This window comes from Notamacropus eugenii, chromosome 4 (assembly GCF_028372415.1).
Source record: "Notamacropus eugenii isolate mMacEug1 chromosome 4, mMacEug1.pri_v2, whole genome shotgun sequence".
NCBI lineage: Eukaryota > Metazoa > Chordata > Mammalia > Diprotodontia > Macropodidae > Notamacropus > Notamacropus eugenii.
The window spans coordinates 344,043,430-344,067,344 of record NC_092875.1 but is presented as its reverse complement, the minus strand read 5'-3'; the positions used below and the strand labels follow the sequence as shown (position 1 = coordinate 344,067,344).

General features: G+C 38.2%; 1 protein-coding gene across 14 annotated transcripts in view; it reads left to right on the top strand.

The window, feature by feature from the left end:
- Positions 1-23,915, top strand: part of LOC140501552 (palmitoyltransferase ZDHHC11-like) — a 194,807-nt gene that overhangs the window by 125,260 nt on the left and 45,632 nt on the right. For all 14 annotated transcript variants that reach the window (XM_072605315.1, XM_072605316.1, XM_072605314.1 and 11 more), the window contains 2 exons: positions 3,137-3,261; positions 21,176-21,328. In XM_072605315.1, the coding sequence (XP_072461416.1) occupies positions 3,137-3,261; positions 21,176-21,328 (278 nt within the window). The remainder of the gene's footprint in view (positions 1-3,136; positions 3,262-21,175; positions 21,329-23,915) is intronic.

Below are 23,915 nucleotides of genomic sequence, written 5' to 3'. Positions count from 1 at the left end.
GAGTTTTCTTGGTAGAGATACTAGAGTGGTTTGCCATTTCCTTCTCCAGCTCATTTTCCAGATGAGGAAACTGAGGTAGACAGGGTTAAGTGGATTTGCCTAGGGTCACACAGCTAGTGAGTGTCTGAGGCCACATTTGTACTCAGGAAGATGAGTCTTCCTGATTCCAGGCCCAGTACTCTATCCATTGCACCGCCTAGCTGCCCCATTTCCAGCATGACAACTTTCACATTCTCTTTATCTGGGGATCTATTGAGTCTGGATACCTCTCCTCTTTTTGACATCATCTGCAACCCACAGCTTGCTGATCTACTTTCCTTTCAAAGTCTTGGGCCACACAAGCTGATTTCCAGGCTTACTATTTTCTTCATTGCAACATCATAGAATCACTGACTTGGGACAGAACCTCAGAAGGCATCTAGTCTAACCTCTATACAAATCATGACTACCCTGCTACCACAATCTGAAAGGCATTCATTCATTTCCTGTTTGAAGACCTTCAGAGACATGGAGACATCTTGAGTCCTCTCATTACATCTGGGTGGTACTCTAATTGTTAGAGTGCCTTTCATTGAGACAAAATCTGCTTCCCTTTACTTTTCCAGCTGTTGGCCTTAATTCTGTTTTCCTGAATGAGATAGAATAAGTATAACCCCTCTATTAAAAAAATACCTTCAATTGGAGACAGCTGTAATTCCCTCATCTTCTCTCCCCACAAGTCTTCTTTTCTTTAAGCTAAAAATGTCTAGTTTCTTCAACCAGTGTTCATTTGATAGTATGTTTAATGACACATGGGAGGATATATGGATTACATTTGCAGCATTCACTGTAATTATACACTTGTAGTTACCATGAATTACCATAAGATGGAGTTTATACGTCTTCTTGTATTTTTTCCCAAGTGAGCAGCCCAGGCCTCTTGAGAAGTCAAATTCCCCCATGGTATCCGAAGGGAGTGGATTAAAGTATGTAGCTTCCTCCAAACCCTATATGATCATAGCCACTGATTTCTGACCCACAAGGGACCATGGTAGTAATGCAGAGTTAAGGATTTTTATTGCTTCACAGCAATCTGGCAAGTTTGAAAAAATATGATGCAAAATAGTCCAAACATCAGCAGCTATTCCTCAGGCAGGAATAGGAAACAATTTTTTCCAACAGTGTCAACCATCCTGCCAATCCCTGACACCCCTACAGTGATTCTGAATTTGATGAACAAAGATCACTTGCTCCTTAGGACATTTTTTTATCAGGGACATAGACTCCTCAAATAAAGTCCTTTAGAGAGCCCCCTACTCCTCCAATGGATGAAGTCACTGCCTTGGAAGGTAGTTTAGTGTAATGGATGGACTTGGAGTTAGGAAGACCCAAGGGTCAAATTCCTCCTTAGATACCTCTCTGAGCCTCAGTTTCCTTATCTGTAGCACCTACTTCAATAGGCTGTTGTGAGGATCAAATGAGGTTCTGTGTGTAAAGTACTTTGAAAACTTTCTTGTTTGCTATCTTTGGACTTTGTTTCTCTACAGAATCTCCCTCCCCCTCCCAACACACAACTATGACTTCTAGAACTGCATTCTCAAAGTTGAGAATGACTGACTCCAGGCCCAGTGCTCTATCCATTGAACTGCCTAACTGCTCCATTTCCCGCATGACAACTTTCACATTCTCTCTTTTCCTTCCCAATGACCAGTAGTTCCACTCAGAGGCATTACTCTCTTGAATCTCTCTGAGGCATTTGATGCTTTGGACCACAGACTCATCATTAAATATCTTTTCTTTGAGCTTTTCTTGCATTCTTTCGTCCTCCCTGTTGCTCTCACCCTTTTCAGAGTTTTGTTCCTCGCCCACATCAGGACCATGGGCAACTCCAGGCCTGTGTTTTCTTCCACCTTCAGCTCTGCTCCTATCTCTTATTTCCAAAAATCTTGCCTTCTGTACACTAAACCTTTGCTTCACCTTTCTGTTTCTCCTGTCTTGTCATCCAGTCCCTTTAAAGAAGAACTTGGGATTTTATTTTATTGGTTGCTAAGCCCCAAAGAACATGGAGAGAAGTAGGCTGCATCTCCCTGTGACCTCACTTTACAGTCAGGATCTGGTTACCAGAGAGACTAAGTTACTAGCATATGGTGCTTCTATTCTTTCTCCTGATACTCCTCCAGGCTTCCCACCCTCTGCCTAAAAAACAAAGAAAGAAAGGAAGGAAGAAAAAATGCCACTTGATATGGAAAGGATTTTTTAAACTAAGTTCATCATTTTGTAAAATTACCTACTTCTGGAAAGGTTGTTTTTTTTTCTTACCAACCAAAAGTTCTTAAAAGGGATTAGCCTTTCCCTTTTGATCATTTTAAGGACATTCTGGACAGAAGTGGTTGCTGGCTTGTTTTTGTCTTTTCTTTTTAAGTGTTTCCTCACAAAGGAAAGTATACCAATGGACAGAATTACTGTGAATGTCCATGAGAAACTTTGCCCTCTCTAGGACGTGTACTGTCTTCCGAGAGCTGAGAGAGCTGAGTGGCTTCCTGTTTGGAGACAGCAGTTTCTGAGCTCTCTTTCAACTATCTGATCCTCCTTTCTATGGATAGAGGAAGTCATTCTGGAAACAAAACCTCCTTCAGTCTAGATTTAGATCTAGCAAAACACAGAGGAACGTGCCTACTGTTTCCAAAAGACATTTAGTATGTACAAAAACGATGATGGAACTCTCTGTGGTTCCCATATCTGTCCCATGTGATAGAGCTAACTATGGCAACCATGAACTCTACTATGTATTGTCTACATGATTATACCATAGATTTCTAGAGAACTGGGACAGGAAAAGCCAGTGGAGCCCATAGAGGGACAGAGCTTGAAAACCAGAGAAGTGGCCATTGGGCTTGAAAATGAGCCTTTAAAAATGCTGCTGATATGGGTGAAAGCATGCACACTCTGTGCAGCCTTGAGTGGACAGTATTGGGTTTCCCACTGGTTTTCAGAGCTAAGGGGAAATACAATGGGTATTCATTTTTCCGTGTCCTAGCCCCAGCCTTTAAAGTGCTGAGCATTTGTCTATCAAGCTCTACTTGTTTATGTTTACCCACAGGACAAAGTTTGACTTATTTTGGAGTTTTTGTTTGTCATTTTTGCTTCCCTCCCTCAGGTATTTCTTTACTAGCGTGGCCTCTGCCGTCCTTGGTATCATCCTCCTTATTATTTTACTACTATACATCTTCATCCAGTACTTTGTGAAACCAGATGAACTCCGCACAGACCTCCAGTTTGAAAGTACGTTATTCAATGCTCTTTTAGAATTGCGTTTAAACAGGGTGATTTCTTGTTATGGTTTTCAATACTTTGGCTATTATATCTGTAAACTTTCCAGTAAACTTTTGCAAGTAAGAAGAGGGATTGGTGTACGTCACTAGTAAGATAGCCTACTTTCTTCTTTCTGCAGTGGGAGGGAGGTTCTTGGATCTTTATGGGTACCACAAAGAACCTAGGTTGATAGGCAGCTTACCATTTCCTGAAAGGTTTGGTTGCAATATTATGGCTACCATGCAAACAATGTATGGCATCACGGTCACGTGGTACTAGTTTTTGTAAGATGTTCTGTGTTGTGAATCCTGTATATTGTAAGTAGGAGTTTTACTGTGGCCTTGCTCTGGAGGAGTTGTGTTCTCTGTAAGAATCAGACCAGCTAGTCAAGTGTGACCTGAATGGGGAAATATTGAAAAGGAGTATATCCCAGGCCCCAGAATGTGCTGGCTACTCTAGGTTTACACTATGCACACCAGAAACTATATTAGTACATATTTGGGCTTTAAAAAAAAGCTTTTTTAGCTTTTTAGCTAAATCTCTGAGCAGTCACAAAAGATCCCACCAGTTAGGCAGCAATTTTATTCATTTGTCAGGGGCTACTCAGGAGGATCTAGAAATGACTTGTGAGATCTTGCTGCAAACACACCTACATAAAATACACACACACTCCTAGACACACATACAGACACATACTTCCTTATTCTACTAGAACTTTATTACAAGATACTTCTCTGTAATACAGAATAAGACAGACCCAACTTGGACCCTATCTAAGGGATTCTTTACCAAAATTAAGACCTATGATATCACCAAGGCACAAATTTCCAATGACAGAATTCTTTCAAGGGCATTTGCCACAAGTGATGACTAGCTGAAAATAGGATTTACCGCTACCTAACTGACCTAAGTCAGTTGCAGCCCTACCAGGGAAAAGAAAGGGAAGGGAATGAGCATTTTAATAGGACCTGCTCTGGGCAAACCACTCTTGAAAACATTATCTCCTTTGATCCTCTAACATCGAGACTCATAATACAGGTCATCTTACAAAAACTAGCACCCCATGACCTTGAGATCACCTCTAACCTGGAAACCATCATACTGCCACCAAACCTTTTAGGAAATGGTAAGCCACCTATCAGCCTACACTGTGTTTTTGTCACAGATAAAGACTCCGTGTGAGTAAATACCATCATCAGGATAGAATAATTGGCAAATTAATTAATTAGGATTCTCTTTAAATTTCCAGCCTTGAAACAAATCACATTCATTAAGCTGTTTTGCATTTCCTAAAAGATTTAATGCTTAGGAGTAAAAGATAATGTGTTTAAATTTATATGAATATGTCATATTAAAATTTCACATATATACTCATTTTGTTGCAAGAACTCAGAATCAGTTAACCTCATATGTATTTATATTTCTAATCAAGGGATAAGGTTTTACTTCAGTTAAAAAAAATTATCCAGAAATAATGTAGACAGAGAGCCAACCTCCAAGTGAGGAAGAACTGGGTTCAGGTCCCAACTCTGATTCCTACTGGTTGAATGACCACTTAAGTCATTTCACTGCTCTGTCCTTGAGGCAATTCTCCAAGATTCTAAGTTGCTTGGCAATGGCTGATCTGCATGAGTAGTAGGAAGTTTTTCATTCAGAGTTCCACACACCAGTTAAATTACAGGTCCAGACCAACAAATGATTATCCTTCACCAAAAAAGGATATGCCTTAGACCTGAGCTTATAATTTTATAATTTCTTTGATTTAAACTTTGGCCGCTATTAATAACCTTAATGCTGACCAGTAAAACAGATACTGATATGGCAAAAATAGTCCAGAGGGTTCATTCTGACTACTATTACTAACAATAGCTAGCATTTTTATAGCACTTTAAGGTTTACAAAGCACTTTACAAACATTGTCTTATTTGATCCTTACAGCAATCCTGGAAGGTAGGTAATACTATTATTCTTATTTTACAGATGAGGAAACTGAGTCAAACAAAGGTTAAATGACTTGCCCAGGGGTCATACAGCTAGTCAATGGTTGAGGCAGAATCTGAATTCAGGTCTTCTTGACTCTAGGTCCACCATTTTATCCACTGCATCACAAGCTCAGTCTAAAAGTCATAGGACAATCTGTTTTCATTGGGATGAGACTTCTGGACCTCTATTTCCACTATAGTGCTACCTAGTCCCTTTCTTTTCCCAGAATCCATATATAGAGCTTCTTTAGTGAGAGATGGCCTTTGGGACACATGGAATTGTTGCATATACTCTTTCCTATGGCTAGCAATGCAGTCAGAATCAGCTAGTTTTATTTATATCCAATGACTTGATTGTACATGAACTATATCAAGAACAAGTTTTGTTGTTCAGTGACTCCTTTGCTTTACTGGATGTCCTTTATATTCTATGTTTCCAGTCTTCTCTCACACTACTCCCCTTCATATCTTCAATGTTCTGGCCAAATTATGCTGCTTGGTATTTTCTAAACTTCATTTTCCTGACTTTGAATCTTTGCTCATCCCTAAAATGTAGTCTCTACTTGACCATTGAGAGTCTATTTGGCCTCCAAGGCAAATGTCATTTTCTCCAGGAGGTTTTTCTGAATCTTTTTTCCCACCCTCACATGTTCCCCCCTCCAATGCTTACTAGCTCTCCTTTTTGGATTTGCCTAGTACTTGAACCTCTGTCCAGCAGCTTACATACTATTTTTACTATTCATGTACTTGTCTTGTCTCCTCTGTTAGACTCTGAGTTTCATTAACACAGAGACCATGCTCCTAGCCCTAGGTTTTATTTTCCAGTTTTTAAAACATTGTTATTTGAAGTTTTGAGTTTCAAATTTTATCCCTTCTTTCCTCCCTTGCCCTCCCTCCTCCTCAGGATGGTTACAATCAGAAACAGGCTACGCATGGGCAATTATGTAAAACATTTCCATATTAGTCATTTTGTATAAGGAGACACAAATAAAAGAAAAAGTATGAAAAAAGAAAGTGAAAAATAGCATGCTTTTGTCTGTATTCAATCAGTATCAGTTCTTTCTCAGAGGCAGATAGGATGCTTAATCATGGGTCCTTCTTAAAACAGTTAAGTCATTCACAATTCTCGTCAAACTATTGCTGTCACTTGTGTATCATATTTTCTTGGTTCTGTCCACTTCACTGTTCATCAGTTCATGTAAGTTTTTCCAAGTTTTTCTGAAATCATTCTGCTTGTCATTTCTTATAGCAAAATAAAATTCCATTACTATCATATACTACAACCTGTTTAGCTGTTCCCTAATTGACGGCCATCCCTGTGGTTTCTACTTCTTAGCCACTACTGAAAGACCTAGCCTTTCGTTTTGCAGATAACAGGCACTTGAGAAATCACTTTTTAATTAAAATACTAGGTTGTTAATTTACCATAAGAATGAAGTAGGATTTTTTAAAGACATTTATAGAACATTATGATACAGTGGAAAACATGCTCACCGAACTGAGAATCAAGAGTTTAATTTTGGCTCTGCAAAATGAGCTATGCAAACATAAGAGAATCACTTAATTTCTTTGGCCCCCCCGCCCCAGTTACACCCTTGTAGAATGAATAGCTACTTTCTGAGGTTCTTTCCACTTCTAAAATTCTCTGAATCTTTGATGCAAAGATAACATAACAAATGTATTCTGTGCTTTGAAAGGAAATCAAAAGTGCATCAAAATAAACTAAATTAAAGTAGTTGGAAATAGAAAGGAAGTTAATAGTATTTTCAGGAACCTTTGGTTTTGTTCTCAAAAGAAGATTCAAATACCATCTCTGACACTTACTAATGGTATAACTTTGGGCAAATCACTTATCCTCTCTGGGCCAAAGTTTCCTCATTTGTACAATGAGAGGTTGGACTATATGACCTCTGAGGTCCCTTTTAGTTCCTGATCTATGAACCTGTGATTTCTTTCACTTGTCCTGAATTCCATGTAGGAAGCTATGTTTACTGCCCTTAATACCCATGACCTGATTGCCAATGACCCATGAAAATGGCACAAACAGGACCTATCTCTCCATTCACACAGCCTTTCTCCTTTATCCCTCCTACCCCATCCATATCCACCTGCTTATCATCTTCCTCAGCAAGGCTCTGGGCAACTAAGAATAGTATGAGTATTTCTTCTCTAATTCTTTCTTATGAGAAATATGTATTTTCTCTAAAGTACCTAACAATTGGAAGGGTATATTTTTTGCTTGATATCATGAGTACAGTTGGTGTACAGAAAAAAGTAATACTCATGAGGCTTTTGTTACTATTTACAAATACCTGTTGATGTCTGCCTTGTATTTCTCCATCACTACAAGGTAGACTAGATAAAGGCAGACATTTTTTAATGGAAGAAAACCTCCTTTATCTATGCTCAGGACTTTTTTTTAAGTAATGTGCTACTTTCCTTTGGTCAGAAAGATGTGAAGAGTTTTCCAAAGCAACACAGTTTCCCCAGTGGTTTTTATCATCATTCACTTTTCTGAAGTCATTGTTGTCTGATTCAGTTTTGGATAAATTGTTTCTACTTATTTGATTTTTTTAAAGTTTTTTATTCCATGTTCTTTGCATTGGTATCATCAGGAAACAATGATAACTCACCTTTACTTAGTATTTTACATTTGTAAAACACTTGCTTGTTCAATACCTTGTACCATAGGACCATGTATTTAGAGTTGGAAGGGATCTCAGAGGCCAACTAGCCCCTTCATTTAACATATGAGCAACCTGGGCCCACAGAGGACAAGTGACTTATCCAAGGTCACACAAATGGCAAATAGAAAGCACAGGATTTGAATTTGGGTCCTTTGCCTCAAAATCCAGCGTTCAGTCCACCCTCTATTACATAACAAAATATTTCTTCAGTTTTTTTGCTCAAAGTGTCCAGATTGCCAGGAACACAACTTCCACTACCTCTGTGAAGAATTCAAGCTGTCAATCAGGTAGTGGAAAGTATTCCACAGTAGTAACCCCTTTCTTGATTTTTGTGGCAGTTTTGTTATTTATTGTGCCCTTTCATTCCATTTCAGTCTTTTCTATGATTTTGTCTATTAGATATTGAATGCTGAGTTTAACAGTTACTCTTAAGGTCCATTTGGTTTTTCTCATCCATATTATCTGTCTTGCTGTCATAACCATAAAGGTGAAATTTAGTATTTGATCTTCCTCTTGTTTTTCCAGTCCATCAGCAAAGACAGAGGAAGAAAAATATTTCAGGGAAAAGACCCTGTTTTGATACCAGTTTAGTTCAACATATCACCACAGTCTGACTGTTTGCCAGGGACATATTATGTGGAAAGAATGCACCCCCTGGGCCTATCAACTGGACATTTCTTCCTCCTCAAGTCATCCTAAAGTTCTTTGACTGGATCCCTCCATTACCCTTACTAAATTTTATACCACATCATGCTTCTTTGTACACGTCATGTGGTTCCCTTTCTTGTTAGACTGTAAGCTCCTTCAGGGCAGGAATTGGATCATTTTTGTTTTCCCACTTCCTAGCATAGTGTCTTGCCCAGACTAAGTTCTTAATTATAACTGTTTGTTGAACTGAATCAAATTAGAAAAGAAGAACCTACTGCTACCACAAAGTGACTAATGAGAACCAGGAGTACCCAAAATGAATGTGGCTCCCTCCTGGACTCCCTTTGACTCTAGGACAGGGCTTCTTAGTATTTCTTATGTCACAGACCCATTTATCAGTCTGGTGAAACCTCTGGATCCTTTCTGAAAATAACATTTTTAAATGCACAAGATACAATGTAAAAGATTACAAAGGAAACAAATTATATTGAAATAGCTATCTGAAAATGTTTTTAAAATTCACTTGTAAGAACCCCTACCCTACCAAGAGGCAGATGAACAGTGAAAGCAGTTGCATTGCGATGAAGTGATGTTTCCAAGTAGCTTTAAGACTATATCCTCTGACCCAATAAGTGACAGGCTAATCTTAGCTTCATCCACTCTTTGGCAGCCCCAAAGGGAAGAGAGCTTGGACAGGACATTAGCCTTCCATAACTCATGTAGGAATGTTGGCTGATTCCAAATGTGCTTCCCTATCACCAAACCCACTGCTTCTTTCTTTGTCCCAGCAGTTTATCTTCTTTACAGAAATGATAAAACGTTGCATTTAGTCCCAGAACAAAGCTTATTTATCAGTATATAACAGTTCTGAAATTCGTAGACCCTTGAAAAAAGAATGAGATATATATTCAAATGCTTCTTGCCAAAGAGGTCTGTTACTGAAACAGTGTCCCTAAAAGAACAGTATCAGCAATTTTTCTCTTGTAACCATTCTTTAAAAAAGAAATTACCATACGTTGTTTTGATATAACCTCCATTCCCTGATATGCCCCTTCCACTTCCCCTGCACAAAGAGCCATTTCAGTGTTTTTGAATGGCAGAAGGAAGACTGCATAGATAAAATTTCTTTAAAAAAAAATATTACAAGACTATTTCTGTTTTGTAACCTATTATTCCTGGGGTGCAAGTGACTTAATTTGAAATACCTATATAGCAGGCAGCAGGGGTGGGAAAAGGAGTTTTAAATCCTTCTTGCAAGTAATGTGATGGAGAGAGCACCCATAAATGCAACTAGACCCTAAAAAAAGTCTGGATGGCCAAACTTGAGCGCCAGCTGCCCCACTGAATGACAGACAGGTCCAAGAGCCAACACGATTTCAACAGCCTAGAACGATGAAGTAAAACTAAAAGGAAATTTAATAGCAGCAAATATAAAGTCCTATATTGGATTTTTTAAAAATCACTTTTCCAAGCCCAGGACAGTGGTTAGATAATAACAGTTCAGGTGAAAAAGATCTGGGTGCTCTAGTGGGCTTCAAACTCCAAAGCCAACAGAATGACATAGTCAGAGAAACCCTCAAAGACTAAAGAGACCCTCTCATACTCATACTTCAGGACTTTAAAAAAAAGTTCTCCTGGTTCTGCTGCCCTCACTCAGCATCAATTTCCAATTCTTTACCACCACAAAATGAGCCACTATAAATATTTTTGTACATGTGGGTGCTTTACTCATTTGTATGATCTCTTTGGGATACAGTTCTAGAAGTAGTATGGTTCAGCATTCATAACAGCATAGCCCAACTAAGGTTATAGAGAGCCATTCTTCCACTTTTGTTCTGTATTGCCCCTGTCACTTTTCTTTTTTCCCCCCAATTGGTTAATACATTTTGTTTTTACTTAAGAAAGAATTCCCAACAAAAGCCCTAACCCTTTTAGAAAGCATGCCCTACACACACACACACACACACACACACACACACACACTTTTGATAGTGAACAAAAAGGAGAGGTTTATCCATTAACTTTGACAGCATGGCACTAACATTTCCTATTATAACTGACCAGTTTTGTTGCTTCTCAATGTGGACATCATTTACATTGTTGTTGTTAGAGGGTATATTAATTATTCTTTTTGCTCTGATGTAGAACCAATGCTTGGGTTCCCTTTTATTGCTTCACTCTGTATCCCTTCATATAAGTCTTCTCATGTTCTTCACAGTTGTCATTCATTATAACACAGTAATATCCTATAGCATTCATGAGAAGCAACAGGACATAGTGGATAGAAAGTTGGCCTTGGAGTCAAGAAGATCCAGGTTCGAAGTCCTCCCATTGAGCCATGCTGGTTATGTGACCTTGGATAAGTCATTTGGTGTCCCAGAAAATTCTCTAAGATTAAGTAGTTATTTATCTGCACTAATAGAATTTACCTATAAAAAGGGAAATTATGATTCTGGTCTTTCTTTACCCTCTCCTCCAAAAGAAAAGAAACGCACATACACACACTTTCACTATGTTCAAATACTACAACTTGTCTAGCCATTCCCTGGTCATTTGGCACACGTTTTGTCTCTAGGTTGGGGTTTTTTTTCTTATCACAAGTAAGATTGCAATGATGGCTGTTTTTGTTTTTTGGGGTTTTTTTACACCTGAGACTTTTCTTGCTGTCAGGAACCTCCTTGGAAAATAGTCTCCGTGGCAGAGTCCCTGGGTTAAAGGGCATAAACAATTTAGTGGCTTTTCTTGCCTAATTCCAAAGTATTTTCTAGAGCAGTTGAACCAATTCACACCCCCACCAACAGTGACTTTTCCCATTCCAATTCATTTTTAAGACGGTTTCTATTGATTCTTCATCCTAATGAAGTAATCAAACTGATTTCTTATGGGAGGTAAGAGGAATGGGTCATAAAAAATTTGCTTTTTGTGGTTTCTTTTGACATTTTTTATGGGAGATATCTTGCAAAAAAAATGGTTCTCTGCTCTCACACCAACAGAAACGTTTTGAGTTATGCTGTCAATCAAAAAATGCTTCTAGAGTACCTACTTGGTTTAAGGCTCTGTGTACATTTGCAAGGATGGGGATACACAGAAGTAGAAGGCATGGTTTCTACTTTAAAGCAAATTACAATCTATGTTGGTGGCATCCTACATTATTACAGACAGCGGTTTAAACAAACTGGCATGAGGAAAGTTCAGCTAATTCAGAAGAAATTGTACATAGAAGACACAGTAGCAGCTTTCAAGTATTTGAAGGGCTCTCATGAGGAAAAAGATCAGGCTTGTTCTGGGTGGCTCCAGAGGGCAAAACCAGGAGCCAAGGGGTAAGCAGAATTAAGTGTCCAGTGGAAAGAGAATTATATATGAAGTCAAGAGGCTTGATTAAAAAATCTTGTTCAAGCACTTACTACTTTTCTAAACTTAGGTGAACCCCTCCGCCTCTCCAAACCTCATCTTTTGCATTTGTCAAAGAATGGGGTTGGACTAGATCGCCCCTACAGTTCTTTCAAGCTAAATCTAAATCCTATGATCTTGTGATGCTGTAAATTGGAGAGTCTGATTTTAGTTTGATAAAAGGATAAATTTTTTAACCACTAGGAGGACTAACCAGGATATAGTGGACTCCCTATCACTTGAGGTTTTCAGCCAGATCAGTCTTCAGTGGAATCAATCAATTGATAAACATTTATTAAGCACCTACTGGTGCTCAAAACAAAGTCAAGTGCACGTCATGTCATCATTTCTCTGACAATGCCATGGTCTTCTTTGGCAATGAAGGACGAATACACATATTAAATACCTACTGTGTGTTAAACTTAGCTAAGCCTTGGGATGACAAAAAGAGGCAAAAGGGAGCCCATGCCCTCAAGGAGCTAATTGGTGAGAAAACATGCAAACAAATATTTGCAAAGCAAAATCATGTATAAATATACAGAGAGAGATACACACATGTATGTATATGTATGTATGAGGGTATGTATATGTATATATGTGTACATATGTGTATGTATGTATACATGTGTATATATATACTTATATCCAATTTATTAAATTAAATCACTTAAATCCAATTTATTCCCAAGTCAAGACATCAACCATGATGACACTGGTCCTCTTTGAAAAATGAAGGGATAAAAAACAATTATTCTTGCTAATTTGATGACAATTTTTTGTTTCTACACTGCTGAAGGGCTGAAATTACTATCAACGTCTTTTAAATGTGTTATCTTAGGGCAGAGGCCAAATATATATAATATATGATAAATAGGAAATAATTAACAGACAGAGGATACTAGAATTAAAGAGTTGGGAAAGGCTTCCACTAAAAGAAGGGATTTTAGTTAGGACTTAAAGGAAACCAGAGAAGTCCCTGAGAGTTGTCAAGATATTGTAGAAAGAATTCTTATTTAGAAGAAGAGGAACTCGGCTTTCTTCTAACTCAGATACTATGAATATCCCTTGGAAATTCCACTTTCCCTCCAACTCACAACAGGCTGTTTAACTACAGATAATGAATATAGAGGCAATGTGGTACAGTCAATGGATAGGTGTCCTTAGTCATGAAGACTCTGTCCCATCTCTGATAGTGTCAAGAAGCATTAATTAGTATCTCTGGTTTTGCCAGACACATCCAACTTGTGTGACCCTGAGCAAGGCATTTAATTTCTTAGTAATCAAAATGCTCTTTAAGACTATAAATTGCAGAGGAAATAGTAACCTACTTTGATAAGAAGGAATTTCCTCTCTTGAAAGTTTCCTTTACCAATGAAATCACAGGTAGAGGCCCTAATGCTCTCCTAAGGAACGTAGTACCCAATGGAGCCAACCTCAAAGTCAAAACCAAATCTTGAGTAGAGCAACATCTACCTGTTCATACTTAAAGAGCAGGGTGCTGCTTCATTAATAATTCCCATAAATATACTACACATCACAAATCTATTATCTCCCCAGAGTGGCTTGAGTGTTGGGAATGGAAGCAAGGAGCATATGACATCTTAAGAGATGCCTGCATACATTGTGGTACAGAATCTTTCCTTCCTGCTCTGCTCCCTCACCCAGGCTCCTTGGCTGCTGCTGTGTAAACACCCATTGCCTTGATCCTCTGGTCAGGATGACTGACCCTCAAGTGTTAAGTTCTTTTCTGAAGCAGAGAACTGACCACCCACACATTCTCATTTTCCATTCAGTATTTGATAAATTCCAGATGGGAGGTTCTGCCTCTTCTCTGTTGATTGGAATACATCAAACTATCATCTCCTGACACAGTTGAGGACCTTTATGAAGAGCTTTGTTATTATTATTTTTTAAGAATCTAGTTGGCCAGCCAAGTGGTACAGCCAATGATCATGAAAACAAACAAAAAGTAAACCCAGGCACATTTTGTTAACATGACTGTGGCTGGGATTTAGATAATCTTCTTCCAGCTTTTTTTCTGTGTGGTTCAATAATTTATCTACATTCAAAAGGAGATACTATGCTATTCCTTAATAGAGAGGGAGGTTACAATTTATAATCTCTTTATTTATTGTAGGTTGTAGGGGAGCTGCAAAGGATGCAAAAGTTGTGAGAGGTTTTAAAAAGAGGAAAAGTTGGTCTGGGATAATTTCTAGTAATATCAGTTAGAGACAGAACTAAGGAAGACACTGATGGTAATTTTAGCCTTTCAGAAGTGTAGAAACAAAAAATTGTCATCTAATTAACAAGAATAATTGTTGTTTATCCCTTCATTTTTGAAGAGGACCAATGTCATCACGGCTGATGTCTTGACTTTGGAATAAATTGGATTTGAGTGATGCAGCTGTGCAAAGTTGTCATCCTCACTGTCTCTTCTAGAATCATCGAAGTGGCAATACAAAGTCAAGATGACTGGCAATGGCCCAGGATGCAGCAGATGGCCTTGGTGTCTTCAATATCTGACCAAGCTCTAAGGGCTCCACAGCTCCTGCTTCAGCTGCCTTCATGGCCATTGGAACAAATTGTTTTCATCTATCTATTTCACTGGGGAAAGTCTTCACATGCTTGGGGTCAACATCCCCATCATTCACCAAAGTTACTCTCAACCTGGTTTAGTCCATCCTACCAGGATGTGGCTGTTGAGCATGCTCTAGCTTCTTAGAGCCATAGAGTTCAAATAAAAAGTTACCAGATGATAGGCAAGGAAAAGCTCTACCACTGCCCTATCCTGCCACTCTCATCTCATGAAGTAGCCTCCCTAGTAATAACTTGGCATGAATATCTGAGAATCATTCTCTACCTCTACCAAATGAAGGTCTATTTCTTGCCATTTGCTGTAGGTACAATTTGTGATACTTTCCCTGGGAATAAAAACTCTAGTTAAATAAAATCAATTCATCAATGCTACTTTATTGATACCCAACAATCCAGGCCAGAGGTGGGGAACCTGCAGGCTCAAGGTCACATGAGGCCCTCTAGGTCCTCACGTGAAGCCCCTTGATGGAATCCAAACTTCACAGAACAAATCAATCCCCTTAATAAAAGGATTTGTTCTGTAAAATTTGGACTCAGTTAAAAGGCTGCACACAAGGAGCTAGAAGGTTATATGTGGCCTTGAGGATTCAGGTTCCCCACTCCTGACCTAGGGTCTTCTACTCACTGTCTATATGACCATGAGCAAGTCATTCAAAATCTCTATGCCTTTATTTCTTCACTTATAAAAAAAAAAAGGCTGAATTTAATGACCTCTAAAGTCCATTCCAGTTATAGACTTATGATCCTATACCCAGTCACTGGAATAAGAGACAAGAACTATCTAAGACATGGTGGCACCTGGACTTTCATGGGAAGATGCTGATTGTCAAATTGTTGCCGCATTTTATTATTTTGAGTAACAATAGTTTCACTTTCCTCAATTGCAGTTAAAAGCACTTTTATATACATTACTCATTTGATTTACCACTCTGAGGTAAGGCAGGCAATGTGATTCATATCACATTAAATTAAGGCTCAAAATGTTTGTGACTTGCTCAAGATCTCATATCTGTAACAAAGGAGTCAAGACTCAAATCCAGGTTTTCTCTTAATTTCAGCATAAATTCTAACCTTGATCAAGACTGCTAGTAAATGGGAAAAGCAAGACTCAAAACCCAAGTCTTCTAACTCTTAAGTTCAGGATTTATTCCAGTACGTTTCTACTATGAGTCTTTTCTACTTCATCAGGACTGATGGCTCAGGGGATCATTCATGAGGAAGATGTTTTCCTAAATAACTCTTACAAAGGACTTCACCCTAGCCTTGTACTCAAGGTTTGCTGAACAGTAGCTTCCCAAACCACTCCTTTTTGGAACTGATCCAAGGGAACCTTCCTTACAGATTCTGCCCTTTTTTCCCTTTATTTTTTTAAATTTTATTTATTTTCAGTGCTTTACAATAACCACCATATAACTTAAGATTTTTTTCCTTCCTTCCCCTTCAGTCCCCCTGCCTCCCCGCTCCCTCTCTGAGACAGCATGCAATTTTATATAGGTTCTGCACATACATTCCTATTAAATACATTTTTACCATAGTCATGTTGTATAGAAGAATTAAAATGAATGGGAGAAATCATATAACAAACCAAAACATAATACAAAAGAAAATGATCTGCTACATTCTGCTATTGAATTCCATAATTCTTTCTCTGGTTGTGGAAGGCATTTTGCCTTAAAAGACCTTTGGGAATTTTTTAAGTCCTTGCATTGCAATGAAGTTCTAAGTCTACCAGAAAAAAAATCCTTGCACACTGTGGTTGTTGCTGTGTACAAAGTTCTCCTGGTTCTGCTCCTTTCATTTAGTATCAGTTCATATAACTCCTTTCAGGCCTCTCTGAAGTCTTTTTGTTCATCATTTCTTATAACACAATAGTATTTTATTACATTCATATACCATAATTTATTATGCCGTCCCCAATTGATGGGCATCCCCTTGATTTCCAGTTTTTGGCCACCACAAAGAGAGCTGCTATAAATATTTTTGTACATGTGGGACCCTTTCCCCTTTCATTTTTTTAATTATGGGAATAACTGCACTCCTAAAGTTATGTATTCCCTGTCCTGTTCTCCGTGATTTTCCAAACTCACTAACTGCAGGTCCATAATCATGAATACCCTAAGATATGCTTCTTCCTGACTAGTGGCTTGAACTCATGGAAGGGCAGGTGGGTGCTCTTAGCATTTCCTCCTTTTCTTCAGATATTACTTCTTATTCACCTCATTTTCATCTTGTTCATTTCTGTTTTAAGTTTTTTCCCTTTGTAAGGAAAACAAAACCAAAATAAAAATTGAATAGTTTTCTCTCTTATCGTATTAGTGTCTTTATATCTTCTTTGTGCTTCCTCTTTCCTATTTAAAAATATCTTATGTTACTTTTGACCCTCTAATATCAACTTTTTCTGGACTTTCAGTGGTCCTGACTTCATTCTCACAGGACCACACTACTCTTCTGCGTTTTCAGTTATTCGTTTGCCCTTGTCTTCACCTTCCATGTCTGTACCACTAAAAATCTGGGTTGTTTGATTATTCTCTGAGCCCACATTGATCTATTTACATTGCTTCCCACTTTCTTTCATATAGCAAAGGTTGATAAACATCTGGTTAAATAGTAGAAAGCATTCAATCCCTCTTGAATTGATTTCTCTTGAACATATTTAGTGAGATTCTACCTATCCTTTCTCCAAAATCATTGCAAGATGCTCTCTCCTCATCTAGGATTCATGTCAGATTATCCTGATCCCCTCCTAGTTATTAACACTGTCTCCCTGAGCTCCATGAAGGAGAGCAGGAATAATTTTGCATGTTTTTATTCTTTTTATCTCTAGTATGTAGCATAACATCTTAAAATTATTAAGCACTTCATAAATACATGTGTGTTGAGTTGAATTGAAGTATGTCTGGAATACTGTTCCTTCTATCATGAAGTCCAAGATGGACTCACTTCCTCTCAAGGATCCTATTCATCTCCCAACTTCAGCGACTCCTTACTGGTCAAAATCAAGCTTGGAATCATCAATTCCTCAAATCCTTTCCTCCACTTTTTGAAAGATGAAATTATCATGAAGGCAATTCAGGAATTGTTGGGAACCTCAAGTTCAACCTGTAACTTACCAAGAAAACTTTCAACATCCTCCCTGCCTAGTGGTTATCCAGTATTCACTTGAAGATATCAGGTGAAGGGAGGTCTACTACAATTAAACTCATTCAACTTTCGGAAAGCTCAGTTAGCAAGTTTTCACTCACCTGGAGTCTAAATCTGCCTCTCTGTATCTTCTAGCTACTGCTCCTAGTTCTGCTCTTTGGGGCCAAGAAGAGTAAATCTAACCCTTCCTCCAGATAGCATTCCTTCCAATTCTATAAAAAGGCTATCTGTGTCCTCCTAAATTCTTTTTTCTCCCTCAATTCCCCCAGTTCCTCCAACTCATCCTTATATGGCTATTGTATCCAGCCTTTTTGCCATTCCAGTCACTCTCCTCTGGAAGCTCTCAATTGGTGATTATCCTTTCTTTTCTTTGTAAAAGAAAAATTAGTTTCCCTCAATTACATATAAAATCAAATTTTAACATTTGTTGTATTTTTTAAAGTTTGAGTTATGATTATCCTTTCTCCTTTTGTAAAATATTTTATTTTTCCCAATTACATGTAAAAACAATTTTTAACATTTTTTTAAGTTTTGAATTCCAAATTCTAACTCTCCCTCCCTTACCTCCCCCCTCCATGGTAAGCAGTTTGTTATAGGTTATTCATATACAACCATGTAAAACATGTGATTATACTTTCTAAAACAAACTGAGCTACCCAGAATGGCACATAATACTCTGATGAGGTCAGAGTACTACAGACATTCACATTTATTGCTCTTGTCATGATATCTCTCTTAATGAAGGCCATGCTAAGATTAGCTACTTTGACATAATACCATTATAACAGTCACATCAGCATCAATTGTTGATAAATTTATCATAGATAGGATCATAGTTTGAGTGATCTTTAAAAAGGATCTTAGGAACTTAGTGATCATTAAATCCAACCCCCTTGTTTCATAAAGAAACTGAAGCCTAGACAGAAGTGACTTGCCCAGAGCCAACAACTAGTATCTGAGACAGGATTTGAACCAGTTCTTGCTGAGTCCAATTCCAGGGCTCATGCTGAAAAGGTGATCCACTAAAATGCTCATATCCTTTCCACATGACACCAATGGAAACACAAGGAGAATGTACTTTACAAAGATCACTGGATACTCCCCTTTGCTCTACATACTTTTTGGAAACGAGATAATTATTTCTCTGTCTCTCTTGTTGACAGATTGTGGCTACCTCTTTAGGCTAACTGTGTCTGAGATTCTGTCACTAAGGGCACCTGAATGAGCTCTGTTCTGAATTGGGTTTGCTTGATGCACTTTTTTCTCTGGAGCTCTCCCTTCTTTTCTTTTTTCCCCAGGCTTTGACAGTTTGTTTTAATACTCAGATGAATCTGATTCACAATTAACAGATTGCTGCCAGATCCCAATGTTTTGTACTAATTGGTAATGATCCTTAGCTATTGTTCATCACATATGGACTAGAAAAATCCAACTTCTAGGTACATCTCACTTCTGGGGAGAGGGGTTCCCTTTTCTCTTCTCACTCCTGACCAGACCCTACCTACCAAGAGTGTTAACTCTTCATGTCTCATGATCTGCCATTGCCACCCACCCAAGGAAGCAAACTTCCTTGGGATGAAGAATAAAAAAGAATTAAAGGTTTTTTTGTATCACTCAGAAAATAAAATCATTTAAATCAAGCTTGTAATTCACACACCAGATTTACCCAACACAATCACTCTTGTTAAAAACAAGTTCAAGTATAATCCAGGTTGGCATTGAATAAAAGGTAGCAAAGGCCACGGTGATTGGGGTGAAGAATGTTATTTCATTAAACCCCACATTTCCAGTTTCAAAACAAATCCTTATTTTTTGCTACTTAGCCAGCATATTCACTCTTTCATCAGCATTTTCAGAAGAAAATGGAGATTTCTCATTCTCTCACTACATAATATAGACTTTCCAAGTCTGTACACCTTTAAGGTGCACTGATGATAGATCAGGGCTTCTTAACCTTGTTTGGACCCCTTGGTCAGACTAGTTAAGCCTATGGATCTCTTCTAAGAATCATATTTTTAAATGCACAAAAAATATACATAGAAATCCTCATATGCATTTATCAAAAATCTTTTTAAAAGTCAGTTCACACATCCAAGGTTAGTAATTCCTGTGACAGGCGATTAGAAGAATTCCTTGTTGTAATACAGGCATCTTTCTTTAGGGATCTAGTCCAACAGTTTTCAAAATTTACTAATTTAAATATATACGATGCTTGTAACAAACCCCAAAACCATATTTATGAATAATAGGCAGGCATTACTCACACAAATACAGATGTAGTACCTTGATTCCTGCCTGGCTTGGAAAGTCAAATTATTTATTAACTTTAATAAATCAGTCAAAAAGTATTTATTGAGTACTGTTAAATTAAATACAAAGTTTTAGGGATTCTGCTAAGTGCTGGGAATGAAAAAAAGCAAAAACATGGTCCCTGGCCTCAAGAAACTCACCTTGCGTTGGAGACAACATTTAATTAGATATATGCAAGTTATATACAAAGTGGACAAACATAACCTGAATGCAGAAGGTGTTAACTTTTGAAAGTCATGCTAAGACAAAATGCTTTATTGTTTTTTTTTTTTAGATACACACAATTTGCGCTAGAACAGTCTTTTCTTTAAGATTTGTATCAGAACTTAAATTTGGAAACTGATTCAGTATTGACCTATATACACCTATACCATCCCTCATGGTATTTTTTTTTTTAAACATCAACAAACAATCAATATTATCACTCAAAAATAATTTATTAATCACCTACTCATATAGGTACAGGATGTGTATTAAAAAATAAAGGTTTTTTCATATCACCCAGAAAGCAGAATCATTTAAATACAAATAATTCGCAGATATCTCCCTTGCAATCTAGACACAGTCTAAGCCAAGGGAGCATTGATACCTTATAAGCATTATTAGCTTATAAGCTAATAAATAGCCATCAAAGGATTAAAACAGAAACTTGGAACAGACACAGTGATAGACAGGTTAGATGTGTCCACTTTACTTACAGATCACCATAAGAGGAGGGTAAGAGAGAGGATGCTTGGGGGTCCTCTAAGAAGACAGGACAAGACTGGAAGAAGGAACAATCTTTCTTCCACAGCACTTTGCTAACCTTCAAGTACCCAAAAAATCCAAGTGACTTTCAGTGTTATTATCCCAAGTCATCCAGCAAGGGTTTCGGGAACAGATGGGATTTCAAAAATTTTCAAATTTTAAGTGTGTTAAAAGTCCACAAAATTACCAATAACTGAGATTTGGGGTTGGGTGGGGAGAGCTGACTGTTTTAGGAAAGGAGAAGTAGGGCAAGATAAATCTCACTCCCAAAGAGGCTGGTTTCAAAGGTGTTTGGTTCTTTATTAGAAATTTTATCCAATGTGATTTGACTCCTAGAGAAAGGAATTTGACTTTCACACTCTTTCTTCTCACTTGCCTTGTTAGACTATCCTCACAACATGTGGCTGGCGTTCCTCCCTTGGCTTCCAGTGCCGACATCTCCCATTGTGTTCCTGACAATAGCTGTGGTCACTTTCCTGCTGAACTTCTTGAGTCTCTTGCTCCTGGGACACTTATTAGTGTTCCACTTCTACCTACGTATGTATTTTTTTTCTTCTTGGCCAGGCAATTAGGGGTAAGTGACTTGCCCAGAGACACACAGCTAGTTAAGTGTCAAGTGTCTGTGGTCAAATTTGAACTAAGGTCTTCCTGACTCTGCAGCCAGTGCTCTATTCACTGCAGTCACCTAGCTACCCCCTTACGTAATTTATTAAACCAAAGGTAGCATCAGGACTGGGCTGTTATGCTATCATCCCTGTACTATTTTAAAATCTCTAAAATTCTTCTTTTTTCCCACTAGTATCCCAAAAGATGTGAATCCACATAGGTAAATAGAAATATATTGAAATCTATATAAAGACATAAATAAAAATAGATACATACATAATACACATTATTGTGGAAATATTTAATGTATACACTTATGTGGATACATATATAATGTGTTTATATATACATATTAAACATATTGTACATGCAAATGAATGTATGCACAGACACGTGTGTTTTGCAATGATACTTTCCATACTTTAACTCATTTGATCATTACAACAACCTTGGGAGGAAGGCGCTATTATTATTCCAATTTTTATATATAAGGAAACTGAGACAAACTAAATACATAGAAATATGTGTAAATACATAGAAATGTATGCATATGTGGTAGACACTGTTGTGGAGATATTTAATGTACACAATTTGCGTGTGCATATGTATATATACATGCTGTTACTGTTCAGTTGTTCAGTCATGTCTGACTCTTTGTGAGCCCCCATGGACGAAGGCGCTGAAGTGGTTTGCCATTTTCTTTCCCACTGGATTAAGTCAGAAGTTAAGTGACTTGCCCAGGGTCACATAGCTAGTAAGTATCTGAGGCAGTATTTGAATTCAGATTTCCCCAGCGTGAGGTTTAGCATTCTGTTCACCATATCACCTAACTGCTAATATTGAAACAGCTAATGTGTGCACATTTTTCATCAGAAAAATTGGTTCCCCTGAACTGATTTTGTTTCTCAAGACCTCCAAATGAATCAGGAGGAGTCAGACTAAAGTAACACCTCAGATTTATACAGTGAACTTATTGAATATATATTATTATTAATATTAATATACTATGTATTATATACTAAGTTTTAATGTATGAATACTTCTGTATTCTATATTATCAAGTATTAGGAAAATACAGTCCAATAGAGAGAGTCCTGGCTTTACAATCAAGAGACTTGAGTTTCTGACTGCCAGTTCCTGCTAAATCACATCTCCTCTCTGGGCTGCCTCAGTTTCTTCCTCTAGAAAATTAGGGTATTGGATGAAGTGGCCTCTGAGGATCTTTCCAACTCAACCTATGACTGCTCCTGAGCCCTTTCTGCACAGAATCTCACTCACCTCTTCAAATACTTCATGAGGTAGACAGTGTCAATATCACTATTCTCTACTGTCCATGTGCAGACGCTGAGATTCAGAGAAGGTCACATGGCTTAAAGAGAACTTGATAACTGTCTTCAGCTCTCTTAATTAGTGATCCAAAGTGGAATGGGCTGCCTCTGTAGAAAATACATATTGTATCTTTGTAGATAGTATTATGTAAGGAAAGTGCTTTGTAGATCTTAAGGAGCTACATAAATGCTAGTGGTGGTGATGGTGATGATGATGATGGTGATGATGGTGATGATGATGGTGATGATGATGATGATAAGAGGGTTCCCTCTCACTTGAGATCATTAAGAGAAGCCCAGAAGCCTCGGAGTGTTGAGGATATTTTTATTGAGGTAAAGGTTGGATCAGATGTCTTCTGAGGTCTCTTCTAATACTGAGAATCTCCTGCTCTGTGAGGAGACATGGTGACCAGTTTCATAAGTCACAGACTGGCTGAGGTGGATGAGGCATGAAAGAAGTCACTGGATTAGACAGTTCAGAGATATCTGACAACCTTAGAGAGAACAGCTTTATTAAAGGAGGCCAGATTACCAAGGGCAGAGGAATGAGAGGGGGAGGAAGGAAAGGCAGCACATGGGGACAGTTCTTTCTAGCATGCTCTAAGGACCAACTCAGGGCAAAGGAAGGCTGGTTGTTGCTGCTAGTGTTGCTGCTGCTTCTGCTGCTGCTGCTGCTGCTGCTGCTGCTGCTGCTGCTGCTGCTGCTGTTGTTAGAGGATGGAGAGACCTGAGCATGAGTATATATGACAGAGAAAGAGCAATTCTTCCAGTTATCCAGAATCAAAACTTAAGTGTTTTTCTTAAATATATCTTCTTTCACTCACTCCCTGCTCCCTCATTTAGTCAGCATTTGTTGTGTAATTTGTTGTGTGTTATCTAAGGCTCCCTTTACAATTCCATTTACAAGCTGCTTATAGGACTTTATCATGTCATGCCTAAACTACTGATATATGCTCCTCACTGGTCTTCCTGCTTCTAGTTTCTCCTCCTTCTTGCTCATCAGAGCTACAACTGGCACCAAGTGCCCAGGGTTTTGCCTTGACTTTAGGAAATATGTTCTTCTCTCCTCTACTTCCTCATAAAACACAAGCCACCCCACTGGTTCCCTCTTCCACCTTCCCAGAAGTGTGTAACTAGGTTCTCTGGCCCAAAGGTGGACCCACTCTGAAACAGAAACCACACTAGAGACT